The sequence below is a fragment of the Scophthalmus maximus genome, chromosome 14, assembly GCF_022379125.1.
Source record: "Scophthalmus maximus strain ysfricsl-2021 chromosome 14, ASM2237912v1, whole genome shotgun sequence".
NCBI classification, from domain to species: Eukaryota; Metazoa; Chordata; class Actinopteri; order Pleuronectiformes; family Scophthalmidae; genus Scophthalmus; species Scophthalmus maximus.
This window is the reverse complement of record NC_061528.1, coordinates 11,379,439-11,402,203: the sequence shown is the minus strand read 5'-3', so window position 1 is coordinate 11,402,203 and position 22,765 is coordinate 11,379,439. Positions and strand designations below refer to the sequence as shown.

Below are 22,765 nucleotides of genomic sequence, written 5' to 3'. Positions count from 1 at the left end.
ATAGTCAAGCAGCAATCCGGTCCAATATATAGTGCTATGATAAGAAAACATTTCTGCCTGAATAGATAGAAAGTTGGATAATTATTCCCATTGCATATTAATCAACAAAACTCTGTTGGAGAATAACTTTTGCAAATTCAAAAGGGATATATAATATATACACATACACTAGCACACACACCCCCATGATGACCACATACACATTTATAACCATAAAGCTTGAAAAGATGTAATAAATACCATAAAAGTATAGGGGGAGAAAGGGCATCACAATCAGGGTTTTATCATGACTTCTCAGGAGTCCATTGAATGAGATGAAGATCTTCTCCTTTAATACCTGAGCAGGTGTGGGAGGGGAGAGTTGGTCTCAGGTCCACCGCTTGTAGGCGCAGGTGGCGCATACACAGACAGCTGGAGTGTGAGTTTTGCCGCTCGTCTGGAGCCGGTGGCTTCCCGTAGGGTGGCACACAACACCCGGCAGGACACCATGGGGACCCATCTGCCATGGCAAGGCCTGCAACCCCCCCCCCCCCCCCCCCTCATCCACCCACCCCACGCCATACCTCCTGATACCCATAACTCAACCCTGTCCAGGCCATGCATGTTGTCAACAATACAATGTGACAGTGTCGTTAGAGGCCTTAACCAGCAGGTCCTCGCCCTCTGGGTGAGCGCTTCATAAATACCGGTGGCTGCACAGAGCCACGGTACAACTGTGCTGACATCTTGCTCAGAAGGAACGAGGTGGAAGAAAACATTCTCATTATGAGTACCGAGACAATAAGGCTGAGTTTGAATCCTGTTGTCATAAGGGGTTTCGTTAATACATTTGTGTACATTTCAGAGGAGTGAAACAGTTGTCAAATATGAGCCAAGAGGTTTGTCGCGACCGCTTTTTTAAGAAGAAATGTACATCATACTTCAACAAATTTGGTGCCCCAATGGCAAAATGCTTCTAGGCAGCTGCCAGAAATAATAATGTCTCATTAATTCACCGATCGGACTTCTGAAGGACTGACTAATGTATGTGCAGTGTGTGTGTGTGTGTGTGTGTGTGTGTGTGTGCAGGGGTTGGTCACTGCCATGTTAATGGAGTCTGGTATCTCGGAGGATGCTGACAGTGAACGGACCTTTGTCAGCTGCTGCGTTAATTAGGATGCAAAGCAGATGTTGTTCCTTTTCCTCTCACATTTTTGCATTTCTGAAATTCATTTGATAAAAACCTGCCCAGAGTATCTTGATTCCTCCTAACACAATGTTAAAAGCTCAATGACAAAGACCAATATCTACAACAAAATAAACCACTTGTTTTTCTGATGGAATACATTTCTGTTTGGCAATCTGCATGAAGTGAGCATGACATCATTTTCAAGCTGTCTCAGTAAAAGATATTCATAAACATGTACATATTTTCCAAATTCTGACAGAGCCAAATTCCTTATATACATAAATTGAGAGGGAGAAAGAGAACGCGAGAGACAGCTTGGACTTCAGCCCTCTGAATCTGCAGCCAAGCTCCTGCAACGATGATATTCTTCCTGTTAAACTGTTAAAAAAACAAAACGCTTTACTGGCAACCTATATACAAAAGCTGTATTTTCATAATTCCGTCATGAAGGATGCAAGGTCACCAAAGGGAGGACAGATGAACTCTCCATTCGTGACCAAGAACGGGAGCTCGTTTTTCAATTAAACAGCAGAATCACAGATTAAAAGGTGAAAATCTTTAAAGTTTTTATTCAAAAATGTCAAAGAAATGAACAGAAATAAACCTTAGGCAACAAGCTAATAAAAAACAGAAATCTTTGGATTCAATTAAACACTACAAAACAAAAATACAGAGGAAAGATTCCTTAAACTGTACATACGAGTTACCACTGGCATTTGTGTGGCACAAGTAAAAAAAAGAAAAAAAAGATCAACTTTCATCCAACACTATGAAAATCTTTCTTTTCCTCAAGCTGTCTGTACAAAAATTTTCATAAATTAGAACTTTTTTTTCTGTATAACTTAATGACTGTTCAACATGATGGTTAACCTATATGAGCAATTCTCTTTGATGCACCTCTGCAACTCTTGATCCTGGTACTATGGCACTTGGTTCAGACACCATTAGCAGCATAAACCTCACAAAACAGTATCACTTCTCAGTCTCGGGCATTACAACTTTTTTTTTTGCACACCCTGATTGACTACAGAGGAAATGCTGCTGCGAGTTTGTCTAGACCCAAGACAAAAACAACAGACAAGTTTGTTTGAAGGAGCACAGATCCAGTGAAAACCACAAAGCTTCGCTGCTATTGATGCTCTTGAAAAGGTCCTAGATCGGCATCTGAGATCCATTGTTATAAAAGCAGCAGCTCTTTTGAAACTATAAAGCTGAATGCATGAACATGAGGAGAAACGTGTTGTTGCCCCCCCCCCCCCCCCCAATGATTACAATAATAAATCGTTAAAACAAAAAAGGTCGGATGCAAATCAAGGAAAAGTATTCAAAACAACCTGAAAGGAAACAGCTTCATGTGGCCAGCTCCTGAGCGTGGCTTTTGGTCTGGAAGGGCGGGCTGGACCTGCTAACCCGACCTAATACAGAGGAGGAAGAAAACTCTGAGGTAGATAACTGGTCAGACTGACCACCAGGTCGAATCACAGGTTTATTGGAGGACACCTCGATAAAAAAACAAACCTATGTGAATCTGTGATAAAAAAAAAAAGAATCTAAAAAAAATAAATGAATCTGACGTATTGTTTGCGTGCTGTGTCATATCAGACTGCTATAACAGCACTGTCCTTTCATTGTTTCTTCTTTTAAACTAATTTTTTTTTTTACAATAATGTTGCATTTTTCTGTGAGTGTATGAAAATTCATCTGTGGCACTTGTTGGATCCAGGCCGTCCTTCATGCTTTGTGTCAGCACTGTACTAAAACCTATGCAAACTGAATGTAAATGTACAAAAAAAGGCACACTGTCCGAACTGCAATCTAGTTTGAGTCACTTGTGCCCAGGTTTTGGAGACAAATGATGCTATTTCCTCAGTGAACTAGCTCACAATCTTTGGTGGAGTAAACTACAATTGAAAGTGCCAAGTTTTTTGTTTCCTATCAAAGAGCGAGGTGCAATGAAATACACATATTCCTCTCGTTTCACCCCCCAACGCGGTTCTATTACAAGGCTTTGATTTTTGCACAATCATGAGTCCATGTTTTCCTGCTAGTATTTTTTTTCTCCAAATAAATGTGAAAAAGACAAAAAATTAAAAATCTAAATTAACATCACCAAAAAAAGAATAGACCAACAAACAAAAGACATCAGTCCTGTCTCACCCCCAACCCAGCAAAGTCATTTTCAGCTACTCTACAATACCAAGTATTAAAAAAGGCAAAGATTCAAAAGGTGATCTTTCTGCGGAATTTCATAATTCAACATCCAGAAACATGTAGGGGCATTCTTACTAAATAAATATCACATCCAATAAAATCATCAGATGTGGGGTCATTTCATTCAACAAATCTTTCTAGAGATAAGCTTCTACTTTTCTAGCAATTCTGGGAGGGAAAAAGCAAAAACACAGGTTTTACTATATATATATATATATTTTTTTTTTTTCAAAGTCCTCCGTGGCTGATTCAGATGTAACAGCTTTTGCCTATTGTCACTCTTTGTGGTGGTCTGTACAACTACTGTATCAAAACTATTAAGGCAAATTTTAATCAGACAGCAAGATCAATCCAAAGTACTAAGAGGAATCACTTTACAAAAAAACCCCAACAACAATTAATATTTCACCATAGCAACACTCACACAGCAAGCACAAAAAACATCGTTGGCTGAAAAAAAAGAAAAGTAGGAAATATCAACAAATGACATATTGACTATCATGCACTTGAAACAACTAGTCACACGTTTCTTTCTTGTATCCTGCAGCAATCGTTGGTAAACAATAAACATTGTAGTATCAAAATAAAACTTTTTCAAAACTTTTTTTCTTCTTTTTTAAATATAATTTGAATTATTCGATGAACTCATATGTTCTCTCTGAAAACGATGCCAAACAAAAGTCTCACGTTGTAGAACCGGTGCAGAACAGTGAAAAGATCCTCAGCATCCATTGCATTTGCAGAGATGATTGCTCAAGCTGTTGTCCTGACGGTTAACCTCAGCACTACTTTGATTGTTGGTATGAATACGGGGAGTGATTTCTGGAGGAGTCCACTTGTGACTGTGCACCATTTTCCTGGAAGAAAGAGAGCGAGAGAACCCAATTATACTTTGACGGTGACATTTTACAATGAGCTAATGTTTTAAGACGAGAATAATGTTTTATACGCGTGAGGCAGCACTGACGTTACAACGTACCTCCACGGGAACAGCAGCCGTCTGCATGTGTGCATACTGCATATATGCTCCTTGCATAGGCGAGTTTGCAGCCATAAACTGCACAACGAAAGAAAAAAAACAGTCACACGGGGAACAAATTCACGAACTGCACATTATCGCTTAGGGAATATGGTCGAACTACGTTATTTTCAAACGGGCATGATGTGCAGCATCATTTCTCATTCCGTGCAGCATTGCCTCACCGTTCCTGCACTTCCCAGAGAGAGGTGACTCATCTGCTGTGCGAGGGGGGCCATCATGGAAGTGGGCTGCAGTGACATAGACGGGTCCATAGAGGGCGATATCACTGTACCCTGGAAGAAAAGCAGGTGAGAGAGGAATGTAAGCAGCTGGACTGTCTTCCTGCAAAATGGAAAATGTTTCCCAAAAATCCAGGCGAATAAAGGTGATTGAATGCATCAAGAGAAACTGCACGGTCTCTTGTCTCTTGCCCACAGCAGAAGGTCAGAAGATGAGCGGTCACCAGTTGAACAAGTCGTCTATGAGCATCTTGGCCGGCCTGATGCAACTAACATGTTTCTCTCATCTACATTGGCTCATTTTCACAGCATTTCATTTCACACCCATCTGTTACGAAGTATCCGGCATCTGTCGTCAAATACACATCTTTATATAGCATCTCTGTCTGAAGCAGTCGTTTTTCCGGTACGACGCTCTCACTCGAACACAGTGAATCCTCGGGAATCAGTGGCACGCTATGTGCAACTACTACTCTTCCATAATGTGTCTGTTTGTTGACAGAAATAATTCTGTAACCAACCAAAGAGAGAAACGTTCTTTTTTTAATGAAATTAAAACAAAACTGGGTCAAAACCTCATATATGGCTGGACTGTGTATCAAGGCTCTCCATGCTCACATTCACAGTATTCTAACACAGCTGATTTCCCAGTATTCCCATTTACAAGTATTGAGTGACTATTACAAGTGACTGAGACATGGCTCATTAAAACCACGTGTTAAAGAGCTGTGAAGGTCTAACAAAATCACCATACACATGCATAAAAGACCATAGCTATGCTGTTTATAATTACTTCATAATCAAGCAGAGAGGAAGCTAGAACCTCTACGTCAGCTGCTCTGCATTCAATTGAATGGGACGCATAGAGATGTGTGACCGACCTCGTGCCCCCCCCCCCCACACACACACACCCAAAAAAGAGAGAGGTTTTGCTCTTACTGGGTGCTGCATGATGTACTGTTGATGAGGCACCCAGGATGGATTCTGCATCTGAAACATCACACAGACACTCTGTAAGCACGCTGGTACTAAGCAGCTGGATCTCCCCTCCCCCAGTATGTAAAACTGCTGAATGAAACATATTTTTTTTTTTTTAAGTACTGGAAGTATAGCTTTCTATCACATCGAAGAGCAGCATTCAAACCTGGTACGTTGAAACAGGAGACATATACGGAGACATGGACGTTTGAGCGATCATCCTGTTTGAAATACTGTACGCGGGTGGGAAAAATCTGTGGACACGGAATAAAGTGCATTTCGTTAAAATAACAAAGTAAAATATTTGTAAAAATGGACACAGTCAAAATATATTGGCCACAACTATGAAATCTAATCTGTTGTTGTCACTCACCCGTTTTGCATAGCAGCAGCACTGGGGTCATACGTGAGTGTCATTCCAGCCTGGGGGGAAAGGACAGCACAGGTTTTGCGACTTAACTCATGCACGCAACTCAAAAACAGAAACATTATACTGCACATTACTGTGTGTCTATTACACTCAGACCCGAGGGAGCGCACCAACGACAACACAGGACAATAAAGCAGCAGAGAGTATAACTAGGACAACTCATTCAAAATCAAACTTCAGATGCTTGACAGATGTGATAGATTAATTTGTATGTCTCAGATGAAGCCAGTAAAATGTGCTTCTTTTCTTGTCAGGTTGTAATATGTGTTGCTGTTCAACTGTTCTTTATGTTGTTGTATCATATAATACCTGAAGTGTATCCTTGTTATTCACACATGCGCACTATCCTGGGCACCACTTACCAGTCTCGAGTCACAGTCCCTTGCCCAGCCTCGACCATTGGGGACAAATTTATTCTGACTGATTCTCTTTTTCTGCCCTCCATCGGCAAACTTGCACAGCAAGGGTTCAGAGGGCGCTGAAGAGAGAGAGAGAGAGAGAGAGAGAGAGAGAGAGAGAGAGAGAGAGAGAGAGAGAGAGAGAGAGAGAGAAATGGCGAGAGCACAACATAAAATGAAATGTTTGTCACGAAAAACAATGACTATCACACAAGACAATGCTGCCATTGCTCACTGTACAGTCACTCCCCTCCCCGAAGCCCGGGAGTGTACATTTACTCGCCAGCATGGGAACACAGACATCTCATTTGGCAGCTGCGGAGCTGTAATCCCCTCCCCTTCCTAAAGGAGGCAAGGCCAGCAGAGACTATTTCAGTCTAATAATCCAATTAAAAAGCTTAGAGAGGGAGTGGAGGCCACACAGAGACACTCTCCCTCTCCCTCTCTTGTTTTCTTTGTCTGCACTCTGCCACTTAAAGCTGAGTGTATATGAGCTCTTTACCAGCAGACTCAGTGACTCCTGCTGGAAGCATGGATCACTTGGCTGACCACTTCCTCCCATCTATACAGCTCCGCCTATTAGGACTGTGCACATCACAGTCAGTACAAGACAAATCCACTCAAATTTCCTTTTCACAGCATGGCACCCCAACTAGATCATTATACATTATATTATATTTTGATGCGTGCCTTGCAAATGTAATTGTATATATTGTACCGTGTGTCTTACCTGGAAAACCTGCGGGTGTCTTGATAAACTTTCCATTGAAGTGAGAAATGACTGCGTCACATTTTTCGGTTGACTCCATCCTGAAGTTATAAAAGACAAACGGCATAACTTCATCAGCAATAAGTGCAGTAATGAGAATGAGCCGGTGCTTTCCAACACTTCGCTTCCTTTTAGGGGTGGTTCAAAATAATACAGATACAGATTTGTATCTGTAAGCCCTGCAGTGTTAATGGCATCAACATGTACATTTCTTTTTCTTTTTTTTCTACCACACAGGCCCATTAGTCCACACCCACACACACAAACATTCCTAAGATGCATTATGATATTTTTGTTCCTGTCAAACGTCCGGTTATGCAAGCACGACCGGCGGAGGCCAGCGTTACCACTATAATTAAATAATCCAGTCATTGTGAAACACTTTTAAAGGAGTTTCCATTTGTCCAGACATAAGCTGTTCTTCACGCCTTGTTATCGACGACGTGGCTATGTATTGTTTTTAAGGTATTCATTTTAGAAATGAAACCCATTCTACTCGGCAAAACCCTGTGTAGCAAAACAGTAGCCTTGATCTCAACCCTGTGTTATTGTTAGCGCTATTGTCTCTCTTCAGAATTTTCCCATAGACTCTGAGGCCTAATGTTGTAAAGGTAATATCGCTGCTTGTCTCATTTCCTCCGTCTCTGGCATCATTTCAATTTCACTTGAACAGCGGCCTCTTCCTGTTTACTGCTGCAAAGTGGCCTATGTTGGCCGTCCAATGCATTTCCTTCGACATTCTGATCCGATTGGAAACTATGTTAAATCACTGGTTAGTGTCCAGAAAGGGCTGCCAGTCATTTCAGCTTGTCACTATGTATTTAGTTCAGTCACAGTGCGTCATATTTGACTGAATCTTAATATTGTTTCAGTTGCACGAGTCATGTGATGATAAATTGTGACTGACCTGGCGAAGCCCACTCCTCTGCTGGCTCCACTGGAGTCTCTCAGGACGCGTGTGGATATGACCTGGCCGAAGTGCTTCAACATGTTCTCTAGCTCCTGCTCATCCATTGACAAAGGCAAGTTGGAGATATACAAGTTTGTGGGGTCTTGCTCTTGTTGCTGTACAGTAAAAAAGAAAAAAAAGAAAGGGGAAGGCAAAGGGGATTGGAAATGCTTATAACATACTGGTAAACAAACAGACATATTTTTGTGCCTCACATTCAAGCCGGCTTCAGTAATGTAGTGAGAAGAAGGAAGAAACGAGGGAAGGAGGAGTTTCGTAGATATCCCATATAATTTATCCGTGGAAATAGCTGAACACACAATAGAATTTCAATGCAGACCTCAGTAATGGGGTTACCATGTGTCTGCATCTGCCCGCCTGTCTCTGTTGGGGATTTTGTGTAATAAAGGGTCACTATGAGCAGTAATAATTAGTGATTTGCATGCAGCCCGCGGTGGCTTAAGGCTCACATCAGCTGATTTCTTGCCGTATTTTAAGAGCATCAGCAGAAACAAAGGACATGGCTATGAGTCCCTGGGGAGCAGCCCCTCACCATTGCTATTCATCAACGTTGCGCTGCGTTCAGACTCAGCTACAGCGACAGACTGCTACACTCAAAGTAATGCACTGACGCAAAGGTCAGAAGAAATGAGGAACGCTACAGCAATGCAGTTCCTCTATAATTTTCCCCAACACAGCTTGAAAAAAACACCTTAAAAAATTCCCTGACATTATTTTTGCCTATATAAATATCTTATCATATACAAACGCGTCACGTGAATCACTTGCATGTATACTGAAAAAGGGACACATATAATGAAGTATATAAAAAATTCACTGGAATATTTTAAGGTAAAAGAAGTGAAACTCAACTTCCTAGCACCTTGAACGAATAACAAGAGAAAGTCTGTTGAAGGATTCCTGGGCAGATAAAAAAAAAAAAACAGGAAGGGGGGACCTCCGTCAAGGAGTCCATTAAGCCCAAACAAGCTTCTGCAATTGTGAGAATGAAGCTGGAGTGAAAGGCTCACACTTTATAATGGCATTTACCTTCCACAATACAAAGATTAAATTGAGGAATGCCCCTCAACGCTGCTCTCCTTTAATTAAAAAAAGGAAAATGGGTGCACAGAGGCATGTCAAGGAGCCCCACAGATCCCCAGACAAGGAAATGAGGCAAAGGGTTCTTTCTCAGTCCTATATGGGAACTCATTTCCCCCGACTGCTCCCTGTTACCATAACAACACACACTTATTTACTTCCTTTTTCTGTTGCCAGGGACAATTATAATGTCAAAAATAATGCAGCCTTACTTTATAGCCTGTCACCCGGCAATCTCTGGTATTACACTGTGAAGAAATAAATACATCTCAGACTTTCTGTCCACACATCGCTGAGCACAGCTCATTTGGTAATCGACAGTAACTCCAACTGCTCCGGTGATAAAGACAGATGTGCTTATCTGTGTTTCTTGAAATGTTTTCCAATGTTTTAAACATATGTGCAGCATGAGGCCTCGTTTGCTTGATGTTCGTTTTTTTGAATGGTTTAGGTAAAAATCCTCTTCCAGCGTATAATAAGATGTGCTGAGTGACTGGTCTCAGCTCCTGGACAGACTTACTGCAGAAACACAATCCCGTAGTGGATAATTCCTTTGGTATGTCGTCCCACTGTCAGTACCACCAATCTCTAAATGCTTTCGTCTGACTATTGTCACCGATTGCATCTGAAACCTTCCTGTCAGCCTGACGAGGAGCTGCTGGCTGACAGGATACCTACAATCATCCGTGCCAGGGAACATAAACATACACCTGATAATCCACGTATGAACACATTGGCATATTACCAAATACATCTGAACATTTTTTGGGCTCAGCACGGATGTGCGCTGTAATAACCCTGCATTAAATATACTATTAATGCAACATGAGTCAAACCGGCTTTACAGCAAATAAAAAAGAATAAGAACAAGACAAGAGGATAAAACTAATCAGAAGGAAGAGACAGAGCATAGAGTTTGGCCCCCGCCCACACTCTGAGTTGCTAAGTGGTGTTTATATAGTCAATGTCTATAGTCAATGCTAAAACACACAGAGATGGAGGGTTAAGCAACAATCCATGACATCACTGTAAAAAAAAAAGAAGCAGAGAAACAGGAAGTGCTGAAAATCCCCACTGTTCAACTGTAAGTGCCTGTTCAAGCTCTATTCTGAAGAGTTTCTTTACTCAGTAATGTGGAGACACATTCTGAATCGACATATCATGTAAAGAATAATCTATATATTCCACAGTGGCAGTGACACAAACTATGATGGACCCTGCAGTCAGCCAGGAGAACATTTTAACCAGGGCTTACGCTAAATGCTAAACTGGGTACATTTATTTATGACCTTTCCATTTTCTGAACTTTGATCAAAAAAAGGTTATGCAATGATAAGCCAGTAAGTTGGAAGTTAATACGTTTTGTAGTATTTCTGTTTTCAGGTAATCAAATTGGTGACAACACTGTGGGAGGCTGCCCTTTTTTTTACAGCATGGTGAAGAAGTTACTGAGATAAATGCACATTAGACTATAGACATCTTGTCAAAAGAAAGAAAAGTCCAGTTGCTGACTCGAGTCCATGTTTAAATGTGAAGTTCAGAGTCAAATCTAATGAAGACCAACCACAACAGCCCATCTACTGTTGTTTGTCTACTGTTGCATAACAACCGGATGTTGTGTCCATTGATAATTATTGCCAATTCTGTGACAGTGCAGTGGAGTGTAATTACGTGCATGTGAAAAGAAGCACAGATCCTCACCGTGCAGACATTCGCAGTATGAACACGCAAACCGAGACTTAAAAACTGCTTAAAAAGTACACGTTCCACATTTTCAGCTGACAATTTTCAAATGTCTCGCAGCAAATCGGGTTCAAGGATCAGCAAGGATTAGGTTAGGCCTCCCTACCATCCAGATGGAGGAAAATGAGTGATGATGGGTGACTTGTATTGATGTGATATCCAAAAATCCTCACCTTTGCCATCTGAGCTTGGACACCAGAAGTCTTCAGGGCAGCCACAGCTTTCTGAGCTGCAGGGGGGCTGTCGAAGTCCACGAAGCCATAACCTGTGGAGACAAGCAGCACAGTTAGTTAGACAATATTCCATGGCGATCACAGATTATGGCAGAGCCACTCTGATGTGGGGGCTAACTTATGTGCCTCTGTGTATTACTATATGGAAGCCATACATACAATCTGCTACTGACTAGCTGAACAGCAAATTCTGGTTTATACTTGGTTCGAAAACAGAGCACACGCTGCAGCCTACGCAATTGGCCCATGCTGTTGTGAGCAGTCATATTCGTGTGCTTGTGTGTCTGTGTCGCACTGCAAGTGCACATCCAAAACACAAGTTGGGGGTGGAGTTTCTATGCTACTGTGTTGAGATTCTTTGTACACTTGCGACTGAAACTGAGTAGATCATGCTGAAATTTTAACCACACTTTTACTTTTACTGACATTACTGCCACACAGAAAAGAGAGAAGATGTTGGATGAGATTATGTGTACGACAATTGAACTGATGCAGCAGGGGGATATACAGTTTTGTGTGCTTGTGGACCAATCACAGTTAGCGCATGTAAGGTTACGGCGCAGCTACAGTGTAACTAAAGCGTCAACAAAGTGGCAACCAACCGTGACGTCACCCATTGTTTTGTGAACTGCAGTTTTGAAGCCTCCAGTTTAGCATTTGGCAAGCACCATTTTGGTTTTCTGAAACCAGAAGTAACCATGTTTGGAGGAGAGAGAGGGTGGGGGTCTATTTAACCTTATTATATGTATGTGTACTTTTGTGTGTGTGTGTGTGTGTGTGTGTGCTCGTGCGTGTGTGTTTAAGTAGAGGTAGAAAGTGCTGAGGATGCAGATACCAGTGTGACATTCATGGCTCAGGTCAGCTCTTTGTCCTTTGAGGTACAAACAGGGTGAAACCGCAGTCCCTGGCCTGCACTGGAGCTGCTATTTTTAACCTAAATCATGGTGAATATGTCAGGGCTCTTTCACTGAGAAATGGGTCACACTGCTACTAAAAGTTTAATGTGAGCGCTTCTCTTATTTCTTGATAAAGTGTGAAATCGGAAGCAAAAAAACAACAAATCAATGACTTTAGTCAAATGAATTTTGTGAAACTGAAGTTCACACCAGGTCATTGTTAAAGCCATCTCTGGGTTCTATTTCAAATTCAGTTAGAGCTTTACAAGGCATTAAACGGTGTCCCATTTCACTGAGAACCCTTGATTAACCGGCCTCTGAATAATCCCGAGGAGAGTGACAAAGTATTCTCTTAAAACCCATCAGCTCTAGAAGAGAGAATCAGTAAGTCTCTCTTTGGCCAGGTGGGCCGTCTACTAGAACTGGAACAAAACCAGCACTATCATTCAGTAGAAAGAGGAGGAGTTGGCCTTCTCCTCAGGAGACACGCCAACAGACGAGGGCTGAGGCTTAAAATAACACGAGCTGGGAGGCAGCTTTGAGCAGCCGGGCTGTCTTGTTTCCTCACGTGACCGGATCATCTGAGACAACTACATAGCTGCTGAATGACTCAAGAATTAGGCAGATTTCACACATTGGCAGTCTGCGTGTTTTGGTTAAGATATTCTGCAGCAGGTACTGAATATCCAGTATGATATGTATGTATTCATACTTAATTAGAAGAGAAATAAAATAGGGGACCTATTGGAAAAAAAACAAAACAATATCACACACCTTTACATTTGTTTGTAGTCTTGTCCATGATGGCCTTTGTAGACACAATTTTGCCATACCTAGGGGAGTAGCAGAAAGGCGAGGCATTGTTAACAGGATTTATACCAGACAGAGCCAGTTATAAAACACACACAGAGAGGGTTGAGCAACAATCTATGACATCACCGTAAAAGTATGAGAAACAGGAAGTGGTTTCCATGTGGTGCTGTAAATCCCCACCATTTGAGCGCAAAGCTAAACAGTCCCTCTTTTTTTTTTTCATGCCAAACTAAACCACTGAATCAAACTTTACACAGAGTCATTTTACTTGTGTTTTATTTTTTTCCAGCTCCGACTGTGAGTATATGTACAGTTAATGATCAATGGAAGTAGCAGAGGTCTAGAAAAAAAATTCTGTGTAGACACATTCTGTCTACACAGAATGTGTTTTGCATTTGTTATCATATCAATTATAAACCAGGAAATATTTCGTTAAAAAAACAAACGGCATCACATCTTGTATCGTCTTTGAAACTTATCTAATCAGAGGGCTCGATTTATCATTCAAATTCAGATTATTAAAAGGGGAGATATTTAAACAAAGACAACACAATATATGTTTTCTAATCTTTCAAAACAATAAGAAATTGAGCTGTAAAACGACACATTTACATCTCACCTTTTACTTATTCCCACCGTATTTGTATTTAAAACTAGGTAGGCCAGGGGAAAAAATCAATGTCTGATCAATAGCAGATAATGATGAGAGGAAGCGCAGTACTCACGGCTGACAGAGCTTGACCAGGTCATGATCTGTGGTTGAAGGGGACAGGCCTCGGATGTAGAGGTTGGTCTTGCTGAGGGTGTCCCAGCCTGCGGTGCTACTGCTGCTGCTGTTGTTGGTGCTGCTGGTGCTCGGGCTGGTTGGAGCCATGGGGTGTGACGATGGGGCAGCGAGTGGCTGGAACAGGCAGGGAAACGGACAAAAAGGATAGGTTGAATGGTAGTTAAATAGTATTGTGTATGATAACCATGTCATTGTGAATATTTGAAGAGAAACTGAACGTCACGACAGTGGAACACTGCTGTTTAAAGTTTAACGTTCATTTTCTCTCTGCGTCACTGATGGTTATGACTGGGTGTGGTCACAAGTGTGCTTCTGATGTCACAGTGTACCGGTTTGCTCTGTCACCTTAAAAAATTGATATGTCAAACTTGTTCCAGCACATCAGAGCAACATTAGCATACATACATTTGGAGCCTGCTTCTGTCCACCGGATACATTTGAATCCAGTCCTCTTTTAGCTGTTTTTTCCTCTGCACTGTTATCATTAGCTTGCCACTTCTGCTGTGTGGTGCTGGGCAGGAAGTGTACAGAGTGCTTTTAAACATGTGAATTTCACATATTGTTATGTAGTGTGGTGAAGGAGGACAAAATGTTATTATCAAAACAAATATTGAACGCGTTCTATCATAAATATGATGGTCTCCCTCATCTCTTCATAAAAATTCTGTCTTGAGTAAGGACCCATGGTGTGCCCTCGCCAAGTCACACACAAAAAAAAAAGAAGATTTAAATTCCCTGGAAACACCATCATTAGTATCACCATCATTGTGGTTTCTGTCCAGTGCATAGTTCGCTGTTTTGCAGAGCAGTGATCCATATCTGTGAGGCAACCTCACAGTCACAGTCACAGACTTGAGGCACGACAGAGTACCTCATCCCAATCCGTCAAGGAAACATCTACAGGTAATAAGTTACTATCATTTGAGATTATATAAAACACAGCCAACAGCATAATTTTTTTTACATATGTTATTCAGCTTTGGTTAATTTTTTTAATTCAAAGCATTGCTTTACTAAACCGGTCAAGGGCAACATCCAAAAAGGGAAAATCCTTCTGCGATTGTGCAACTTTGTGCCTCACACACACACACCCTTTCTCTCTCTCTCTCTCTCTCTCTCTCTCTCTCTCTCTCTCTCTCTCTCTCTCTCTCTCTCTCTCTCTCTCTCTCTCTCTCTCTCTCTCTCTCTCTCTCTCTCTCTCTCTCTCTCTCTCTCTCTCTCTCTCTCTCTCTCTCTGAGGAATAACAGGCTGAAAGGAAGATGCTGGAATCCCAGGCATGAGGTGGTGACAGGATAGAGCAACCGAAGCCTGGACTTCGGCCTAAAGGATGTTCTCTTGTGACTGGATGGTTGACTGCCTCACATACCTTCCCTGTGAAAAAACAAGTTGGACCTACGGTTTTTCCAACTCATTGTAACAACAACAATAATACTAAGATATTTATAATAATACATTACTTTCATATAAGTAATTCTGCCAAATGCAGGCTACAGTGACAAGATACCTTTTTCAACAAGCTGTCTTCCCTCATATCTACAGGTGGTGTGTTCCATAGCTCTGGGCCGTAACAAGCAAAGGCTGCATCCCTACAATAAACCAACAGCAGATAATTGCAGTGTTCTTGAAGGCAAATACTTAACATGGGAGTTAGCAACGTAACTTTGTCCTAGTCCATTGATTCTGAATGTTACAGGAAGCCAGCACAGTGCAGTTAAAACTGGACTATTGGGCTCATTACGTAAAGTCTGCTAGAAAAGAGGCATTAATCTGTTTTTCAGCATCTTCTTGATTTATAACCGGTCTAATCTTAGCTATGCTTCTAAGGTGGAAAATGATGTTTTCATCACCTTGTTAATGCTTGAAGCTTAAATCTGAACCTGAGATAACGTCCACGGCTCAAGTTTAATGATCTACATGCATGGTCTAAAGGGAATGGCGCAAATGCATTTAAGGCGTGTCGAAATACACTTTTGCTAGTTTAACAGCGGACAAAAAAATGCTGTGCCAGGCACATGGCACAAAAGGGTTGTACTGAGTCAAGTAGTACTTGTACTTAGTTAATTGTATTGTGTTTTTTTTGGCTTAACATGCAATAAACGAATCAGAGGTCATCTCGCATTGCACTTGGCGGATGCTACTCTAACGGTGACTTTACCAAGTAGTAGAAGACAAAGCTTCTATGCAGAGAAGTGAAAATGCACAAGCAGATCATACTTCACCACTGACTTCAGGTTTATGGTAGGATATAACTTTCTCAAGTTGTTGCTCATTCATTTATTTATTACCAAAAGACAGGTAATAGTAGAGTTCATAGCTGCAGCATCATTTTGCTCAGCAGAGAAATATAGTGGCGTGTCATCAGCATAACTATAGAAACATATATCCTGCCCTCTAATGATGTCAACAAGTGGAAGTATTTATAGAGAGTATAATAATGGACGAGCAGCCCCCTTGCAACCCCTTAGCAGATGTCAGAAAGACCAACAAACTTTTTAAAACTCTGATAAGAATTTCTTGATCAATCGTATCAAACAATGTTCTTAGGTCTAAAGAAGACGACAATTGAGACCTCATTTTCATCAGAGTAGTTTCAGTGTTGTGTATATGTTTTAATGTCTGACTGAAATTCTGCCAGGATATAGATTTCTTTCCTTTATTACACTTAACTAACTTTTCAGGTATCTTACTAATGAATGAAAGGCTGGATATGGCTTGGATTTCTTGAGTGAGGGTTTTACAACAGCTGTTTTGAAGGTATCTGGGATGATGCCAGTTTGAAGAGATGCATTTATAAACTTCAGGGCATGACTTGAAACACGGTGGAACACAAACTAAAAATGCCGTAGGTACAGAGTCAATATCTGATATGGAGGAGCTACACACTCCTAAGTTAATGTAATACAGGTGAATTTAACCCTAACCCTATAGTTCTCCTTCATCTTTTTTACAGGGTTTGCTTATAGGCGGTGTGAGTTTACACCAGCAGCAGTAACGCCTCTAATTACAGTATTTTGTTACCGAAAGACGATTCCTATTCTTGGGTTGTAGAGTTGAGGGTCTCCTTTCAGGATTATTTGTTCATATTAAGTGATAAGAAGAGAGGTAATCTCTGAGTGGTGAATATAATGTAATGATAAACTCTGTTGATTCTGCTTTGAGCAAGATGTCCAAATGATGTAAATTCACCCAGTTCAATTTAATTACATACAAACTGTTAAGAGAAAATGGCTGCAATCTTTCCTCCTTTCCCGTTTTGTCTGACAGATTGACACAAATTCAGATTTGGAGGACAGACCTTTATCACAGTGTTGCTACACCTGTAGTGCTATTACGTCAGGACTCCAAAAACTTTCAATACAATCTCTTTTTAATTGTTAGATAATTAAACAAAAAGGATTTGCTAGCCAATGACATGACATTAAAAAGAGCTCATTTCAGCTGTAGTTCAGATGCATGCTCTTTTATTTGATTTCTTTTCTGGATTTGCCAAACGAAGTCCTGGCTGGAGTTGGTGTTTTCCGTCTGGTGCCAGTGCTATGACATTAAGAAGCATCATCAGGGAAGGCTGGTTTGGGAGTTTACGCAACTAATCCAGGGGCGTTAGGACACATCCAGGGGGGGGGGGGGGGGGGGGGGGCGCATCAGCCAAGTGTGTGACTGGATGCTCTACATTTGATGTAATCCCTGTCATAAAAATCAGCCTCTGTTGGTTAGCATTTGGTGGCTTGGTGCCTGGTACAGTGGCTGCTACAGAGTCAATTTCATACAGCACTTGAATCTTATTTTCAAGCTGCATTCTCTTCTCAATCAGTTTGCTCACAATTGGTGCAGCTCACCACTTTTGCTGGGTTTGGTGTAATAGCATTTAAGTAATCTTTTGTACATTAGGCTAGGCTTAGGAATGACACGGTTACTGGGTTCACGCTAATCCGGACAGGAAGAATTACTGTTTGACATTTTAATTATCATCCGAACCATGTTTGATTACCATGCTTTGAAAAAGTCACAGTAAATACTGTTCAACAATCACAGATGCAGAAGCACAGGCACAGCCTGCGGCATCGGTTCGGTTTGCATTAGTGAAAACAGGCAGTGACAGCACTCCGTAAATTTTTCAGCCTTCTAAGTCTGAAGTGTGGTCATAGTTTGTTTTTTATAGGGGCGTTACATTTTTATTCTTGTGAGTCATCTTCGTGACCACCACCCACTACTTTATAGCGAATGCAAGGTAAGGGCCAATATAACTGGTGAAAGGTCATTTTGGAAGAAAAGCATATAGCCTGCAGAGAGCTCAGGAAGCTGAGAGGTGGAATTTTTGGAAACCGTCCTTGTTTCCTCCACCCTAACCACCGGTTGATTACTCGCTTTAGCCGGGACTATGTCACAAAGTCAAAATTATATTAAGTGTACGGCCCCGCTCTTTTTTGAACAGCCATTACTACAACTGCGACAATGTTGCCTCTGTTGCTATTGAAAAGCCAAAATAAGAGTAGGTCACAGAACTCAAAAGAAAAAAAATAGCCCAGTCAACATCCTTTATAAGTGTGAAATACATCACAGTGGCTTGCAAGACTAGCACAAAGGACAGAACCATGGCTACATTTACCTGGTTTAAGTGAAGTTATTTCTGAAGAATTATGGAATTTGACAACAGTCAGGCCAAAAACCCACTCATACTTACGTAACATAAACCAATAACTCCTCAAAAAAATGCAAAAAAAGCTCAGTTTGGCATCAAATGTAATATACTCTCATTTCAAAATGATCTCACTGGTGTGCCAAAGTAATAGTGGCAGGTATGGTATTATGCTTCTAGATTGAAGATAGCTTCTTTAACATGGAAATATGTATTTTCATCCAATCATAAGAAATATAAGACAAGGCTGAAATGTACAACCTATTTCTCAGCATCTCAACAGAGCAACACCTATTTGAGTTATCAGGGATTTTTAAGTGTCAAGTATAGATTTCAGATAGATATTTTAACAAAAATTTAATTTTCATGCAAAAGACTATGAGACTAGTAATAATTTGAACTGCAGGGCAGAGGTGAGAGAAACAAACACAAACCAAATCTGGGGAGCCGATAAAGCTTTTAGACATTAACAAAATCTCTATATTTCAAATGTTTTCGAAGTTTAAACCATTGAAAGTCACCGTCATCGCAGTCTGCGATGCATCTGTGAGCTGCAAATACTGTAAGTAACATGCCAAAGATTCACTTTTAATAAAGAAAACAGGGCAAACGAGCATTACATGCATCCCAGTAATAGCTAATAACAAATGCACAAACACAGGAGACAAGTCCGTCTTCAGCCAGCAACAGAGATGCAAAGCTCCATTTTCACATTCTGGGATTCAGATGACTACAAAACTCCTTATATATTTTTTTTCTTTCTTCCTCCAGTGGGACTGAAAGTAAGAGGAATTTGTCGTCATCCATTTGGCCGGCCACTGAGTCTGTGGCAGACCGGTGATGGGGGAGAGGGCGGCATCTTATCAGCCAGCTGCAGACCAGCAGAGCCCGTCATATCCGAGCTGGAAACACACAGGGCTTCCAGGAACAAGCCTCGCCCATGGAGCTCCACAGCCACAGGAGACGAGGAAATATGCTTATTCAAATCTTTTGGCCGAAGGGGGGTTTCAACAAATGAATGAATAAATCTATATGTAACTGGGACAAAGTGGGACGCATCAGTGGGATATCACCCCCCCATTTCTGAAACCTAATACTGCAAACAATTAGGGTGCATGAAGAGGAATTTGTGGGATGTATGGTTGTAGAATGTGGTCCATCTACAACCTGCAAAGTGAGCCTGACGGAAAAACAGAAGCCGACCCCGAAATGTTCCCTCGCTCCAAATCGAGCGAGGTCGTTACACTCCACTAGGACGTGTGAACCAGGAACCAGCCTCCGTGTTGCACGAGGGCGAGCTCGCCGCGTCACTGAACACTAGCCACAACGTTGGCGGAGCATCGACTCAAGTGGCCGGCCCGCCGCGGCCCTCGCCCGCGAGCCGCAGGTAGTCTCACGGTGCACTGGGTTTTACAGGAGGCACGCGAACACAACACGGCGACTCGTCCGTGTCAGACGTCACGAGTGAAGCCGAGTGAAGCCGAGAGAAGTTCTCTCTTCCTCTGCCCCGCGGACGACTGGGCGGCCGTCAGGCGGCAATCAGCTTGCTTTTTTTCTTCTTTTTTTTGCGGGACGCAACGTCCGAAAGCCCCCCTTTTTCATTTGGTCGAATATTTACCTGCTTGCGATACGGAGTCCTCAGCGGGTGTCCGGTGTTGGCAAAAATCATCCTCGGTTCGACACGGCAGGGTGTTTCTGATGCGGTTGAGCCGGAACGCATCAAACTTCTCGCGCGAGGAAAGAAGACAACGAGTTGACCTACGCCTCGTCCTTATGCCGCCAGAGGACACAGAGACAGGTTCATGCACATGTCGGCCCTACACATAATGTCCCTGTTGTTGTCGTCGTCGAGTATCGGCCAAACAGAAACCACCGCGAATTGTCCCAACTTCGACCGCCCCGCCGCGCCGCCTTCACTGGCCTCATTGATTTGCAGCTCGGGCGCCGCGCGGCGCAGGACGGGCGCTGCTACGGTGGGAGAGACCATTCGGCTCCGCGGAGCAGGGGGGGCCGCTCCGCGACGCTCCCGAGAAACGCGCCGCAGTTCGCTTGTCTTCGGCTGAATTCGCATTCGGGAGAAGACTTTGAGAAGCTACTAAACTAATCGGGCGTTTAAAAACTATTCACAACGTCCCCGCCAAGGAGACAACACCGGGCAGGCGGCGTCCACCCCTCTGTTGCTGTTTGCGTATTAAAGGTCGCATACCGCGCATACCGCCGCGCGGCGGCTCGTCCTGGACGTGGGATTCGGACAAGTTTCACTTTATTTTTTAAAGTTTCTTCCTGCCACGATGCGGTGAGGCGAGGGGCAACTGACACGGAGTTCCGCGTTGGCGTGTAAAGATTATCTTTAATGGCAGACCGACAATGATTCCGTTGAGTGTGCGGTGATCAATATAATCTGTAAGCCAGATGGACGTGATATCAATGGTATTGTTTTAAAAGACGCCTGCATTTAAAAAGAAGAAGAAGACGCAGAAGAAGAAGAGACCGATAAAAACAGACTGCTAAATTCACAAATGAAATGAAACATTATGATAATAGCCCTATTCTGAGTTAAAATAAATAAATAATAATAAAAAAAAATATATATATATATATATATATATATATATATATATATAATTACAATGTTATATCCTGAATGAAGGGAATTGGACATTTTTGGTTCGTTATTAGAATAAAGGATCAGTCTGCTCAAAACAACACATTTTCCTATTTGAATGAACAGAATTTGGACTACTTTTCTTTGGTAACGTTTCTTTCGTGCTACACCTCATTAAATCTTAGGCGGCCATCACCAAACGACGGAGATGATAGCAATTTCACATTTGAAAAACTCAACCGCAGGATATTGTTTCCTCCTAGATATACAGTAGTAGCCCATTGATTGCAATCAGTTTAATTGATAAGAACAGTTAAAGTACACCACTTTCACCGCAGCTAACCACATTTTTTTGCTTCCGCGGCAATGGAGTGCTGTGCACTTTAGTTCCCCAAACAATATTCCAGTCTCAGTGGTGGATATTGCAAAATCTAAACCTTCAAAAATAAAAAGCTATGTGTATGGCTTGAAACCAGAGGAAATTAGGTTAAATGATCTTTTAAAGATTGGGTTTCATAGCAGAGAACAATTTTGGTGAAAAAAGGTGGTTTCTAGTATGGATTGTGCGTATAGGACCCTCCTAATGTGAGTGATGGCTTGTTGTTGTGGTCTAGGTGTGTGTGGGGAGGTAGGAGGGACAGGCTGGGCTATAAATCAAAGCTAATCTACCCACCACTGTCACCGGCTGATTGGAAAACCAACAGTGGTGGCAGAGAATGTGAATTGATGGCAACCTTCAGCAGTGTACAAGCACCATGCCATTATATAGCCACTGTCTTGTTGTGCCTTTATGGTCTCCCTGAACAGTTGAACCTTCTGATTTCAGTTTGTGTCACAGCTGTTTTATTTCACTACTTTCAGCTGTGGAGTGAATGACACACAATATGATTCAAATCAAATATTATCTTCAAGGTTTTCACTTTTACTGATGCATCAAACCACACATGGGCAATAGAGAACATAGCTGCTTTGACTGTAATGAAACAAGCGGCTCTCTAAACCTTGGTAATCACTGAAAATATCCTTGGGAGCCCACCATGACATCAGTGTCCTTTTGCTGAAGGCACTGGCACCATATGTATAGATTGCTGTGATATGTGATATATCAACCTAAATGAAACCAAAGGTCACCAGCGGAGCATGTAGAGAAGTTCACCAGGCCAACTGGAGTCAATGGGTCAACATTAGAGGAAAGGGAGAAAGGTCTGATTCAGCACTCTGCTCAGGGTACTAAAGGTGGGGTGGTGGTCCGGGGGGGGGCAGGGTAGACAGAGAGGCAATTGAGCCACCACCTTTTATGAAACAGTGAAAGGAAATGTGTTCTCTGATCCCTGTGTTTGTGCTGCACCATAATAGCACCTAAAACCTCCATATCCATTATAAATTAGTGTTGTTATCACAGAAAGAATATATAATCAAACAGATTCCCCTGCCTCCCACGAACCAGACCTGGAATGAATTACCCATTCAACAAGCGTGTACAAGGGTATAAACCATTAAATCACTGCGGTCAGGTTGTTTTGCTGTGAAAGGCCACGCACCGTTTGCAAATAGAGGAAGAAATACAGGAGGAAGAGGAAGAGATACCCTGAAAGCATGCTGTTCATAAAGATCTTTCATTATATAGATGCCGGTTCAGTTAGTTCACGTGTAATCCCTCAGACAGGCACGTACATGCATAGATGCAAAGATTACAAGACACACACACACACACACACTGGGTATTTCCAAGAGAAATTAAAGAGTGGGGTTATTTTAGGACATTGTGGTACTTGTTCTCACTCTTC

General features: G+C 42.0%; 1 protein-coding gene across 2 annotated transcripts; it reads right to left on the bottom strand.

Annotated features, from left to right (window-relative positions):
* Nucleotides 1-1,709: 1,709 nt before the first annotated feature.
* LOC118282632 (RNA-binding motif, single-stranded-interacting protein 1) lies at nucleotides 1,710-20,503 on the bottom strand. 2 transcript variants are annotated; one of them, XM_035603899.2, is made up of 14 exons: nucleotides 19,992-20,503; nucleotides 13,675-13,850; nucleotides 12,911-12,969; nucleotides 11,181-11,272; nucleotides 9,477-9,512; nucleotides 8,122-8,279; nucleotides 7,176-7,255; nucleotides 6,410-6,525; nucleotides 5,991-6,040; nucleotides 5,784-5,871; nucleotides 5,579-5,629; nucleotides 4,583-4,693; nucleotides 4,359-4,436; nucleotides 1,710-4,236 (listed from the first exon to the last, which is right to left on the bottom strand). In XM_035603899.2, exons 1-14 carry the CDS (start codon nucleotides 20,091-20,093, stop codon nucleotides 4,165-4,167), a joined length of 1,269 nt encoding a protein of 422 aa, XP_035459792.2. In that variant the 5' UTR covers nucleotides 20,094-20,503; the 3' UTR covers nucleotides 1,710-4,164. The 2 variants fall into 2 exon arrangements, with proteins under 2 accessions (XP_035459792.2, XP_035459793.2); XM_035603900.2 differs by lacking the exon at nucleotides 9,477-9,512 and having other exon boundaries at nucleotides 19,992-20,500.
* Between the last annotated feature and the right edge of the window lie 2,262 nt (nucleotides 20,504-22,765).

What these genes read in the sequence shown, in the direction of transcription:
- LOC118282632 (XM_035603899.2), bottom strand. Translation starts at nt 20,093, where the DNA reads ATGCGTTCCGGCTCAACCGCATCAGAAACACCCTGCCGTGTCGAACCG. An exon ending in TCCAAGCTCAGATGGCAAAG is followed by an intron (nt 9,513 to 11,180) that starts GTGAGGATTTTT and finishes ATTTCTTCACAG; the next exon opens with TGTAATACCAGAGATTGCCG. An exon ending in CTCTGGGAAGTGCAGGAACG is followed by an intron (nt 4,437 to 4,582) that starts GTGAGGCAATGC and finishes TTCGTTGTGCAG; the next exon opens with TTTATGGCTGCAAACTCGCC.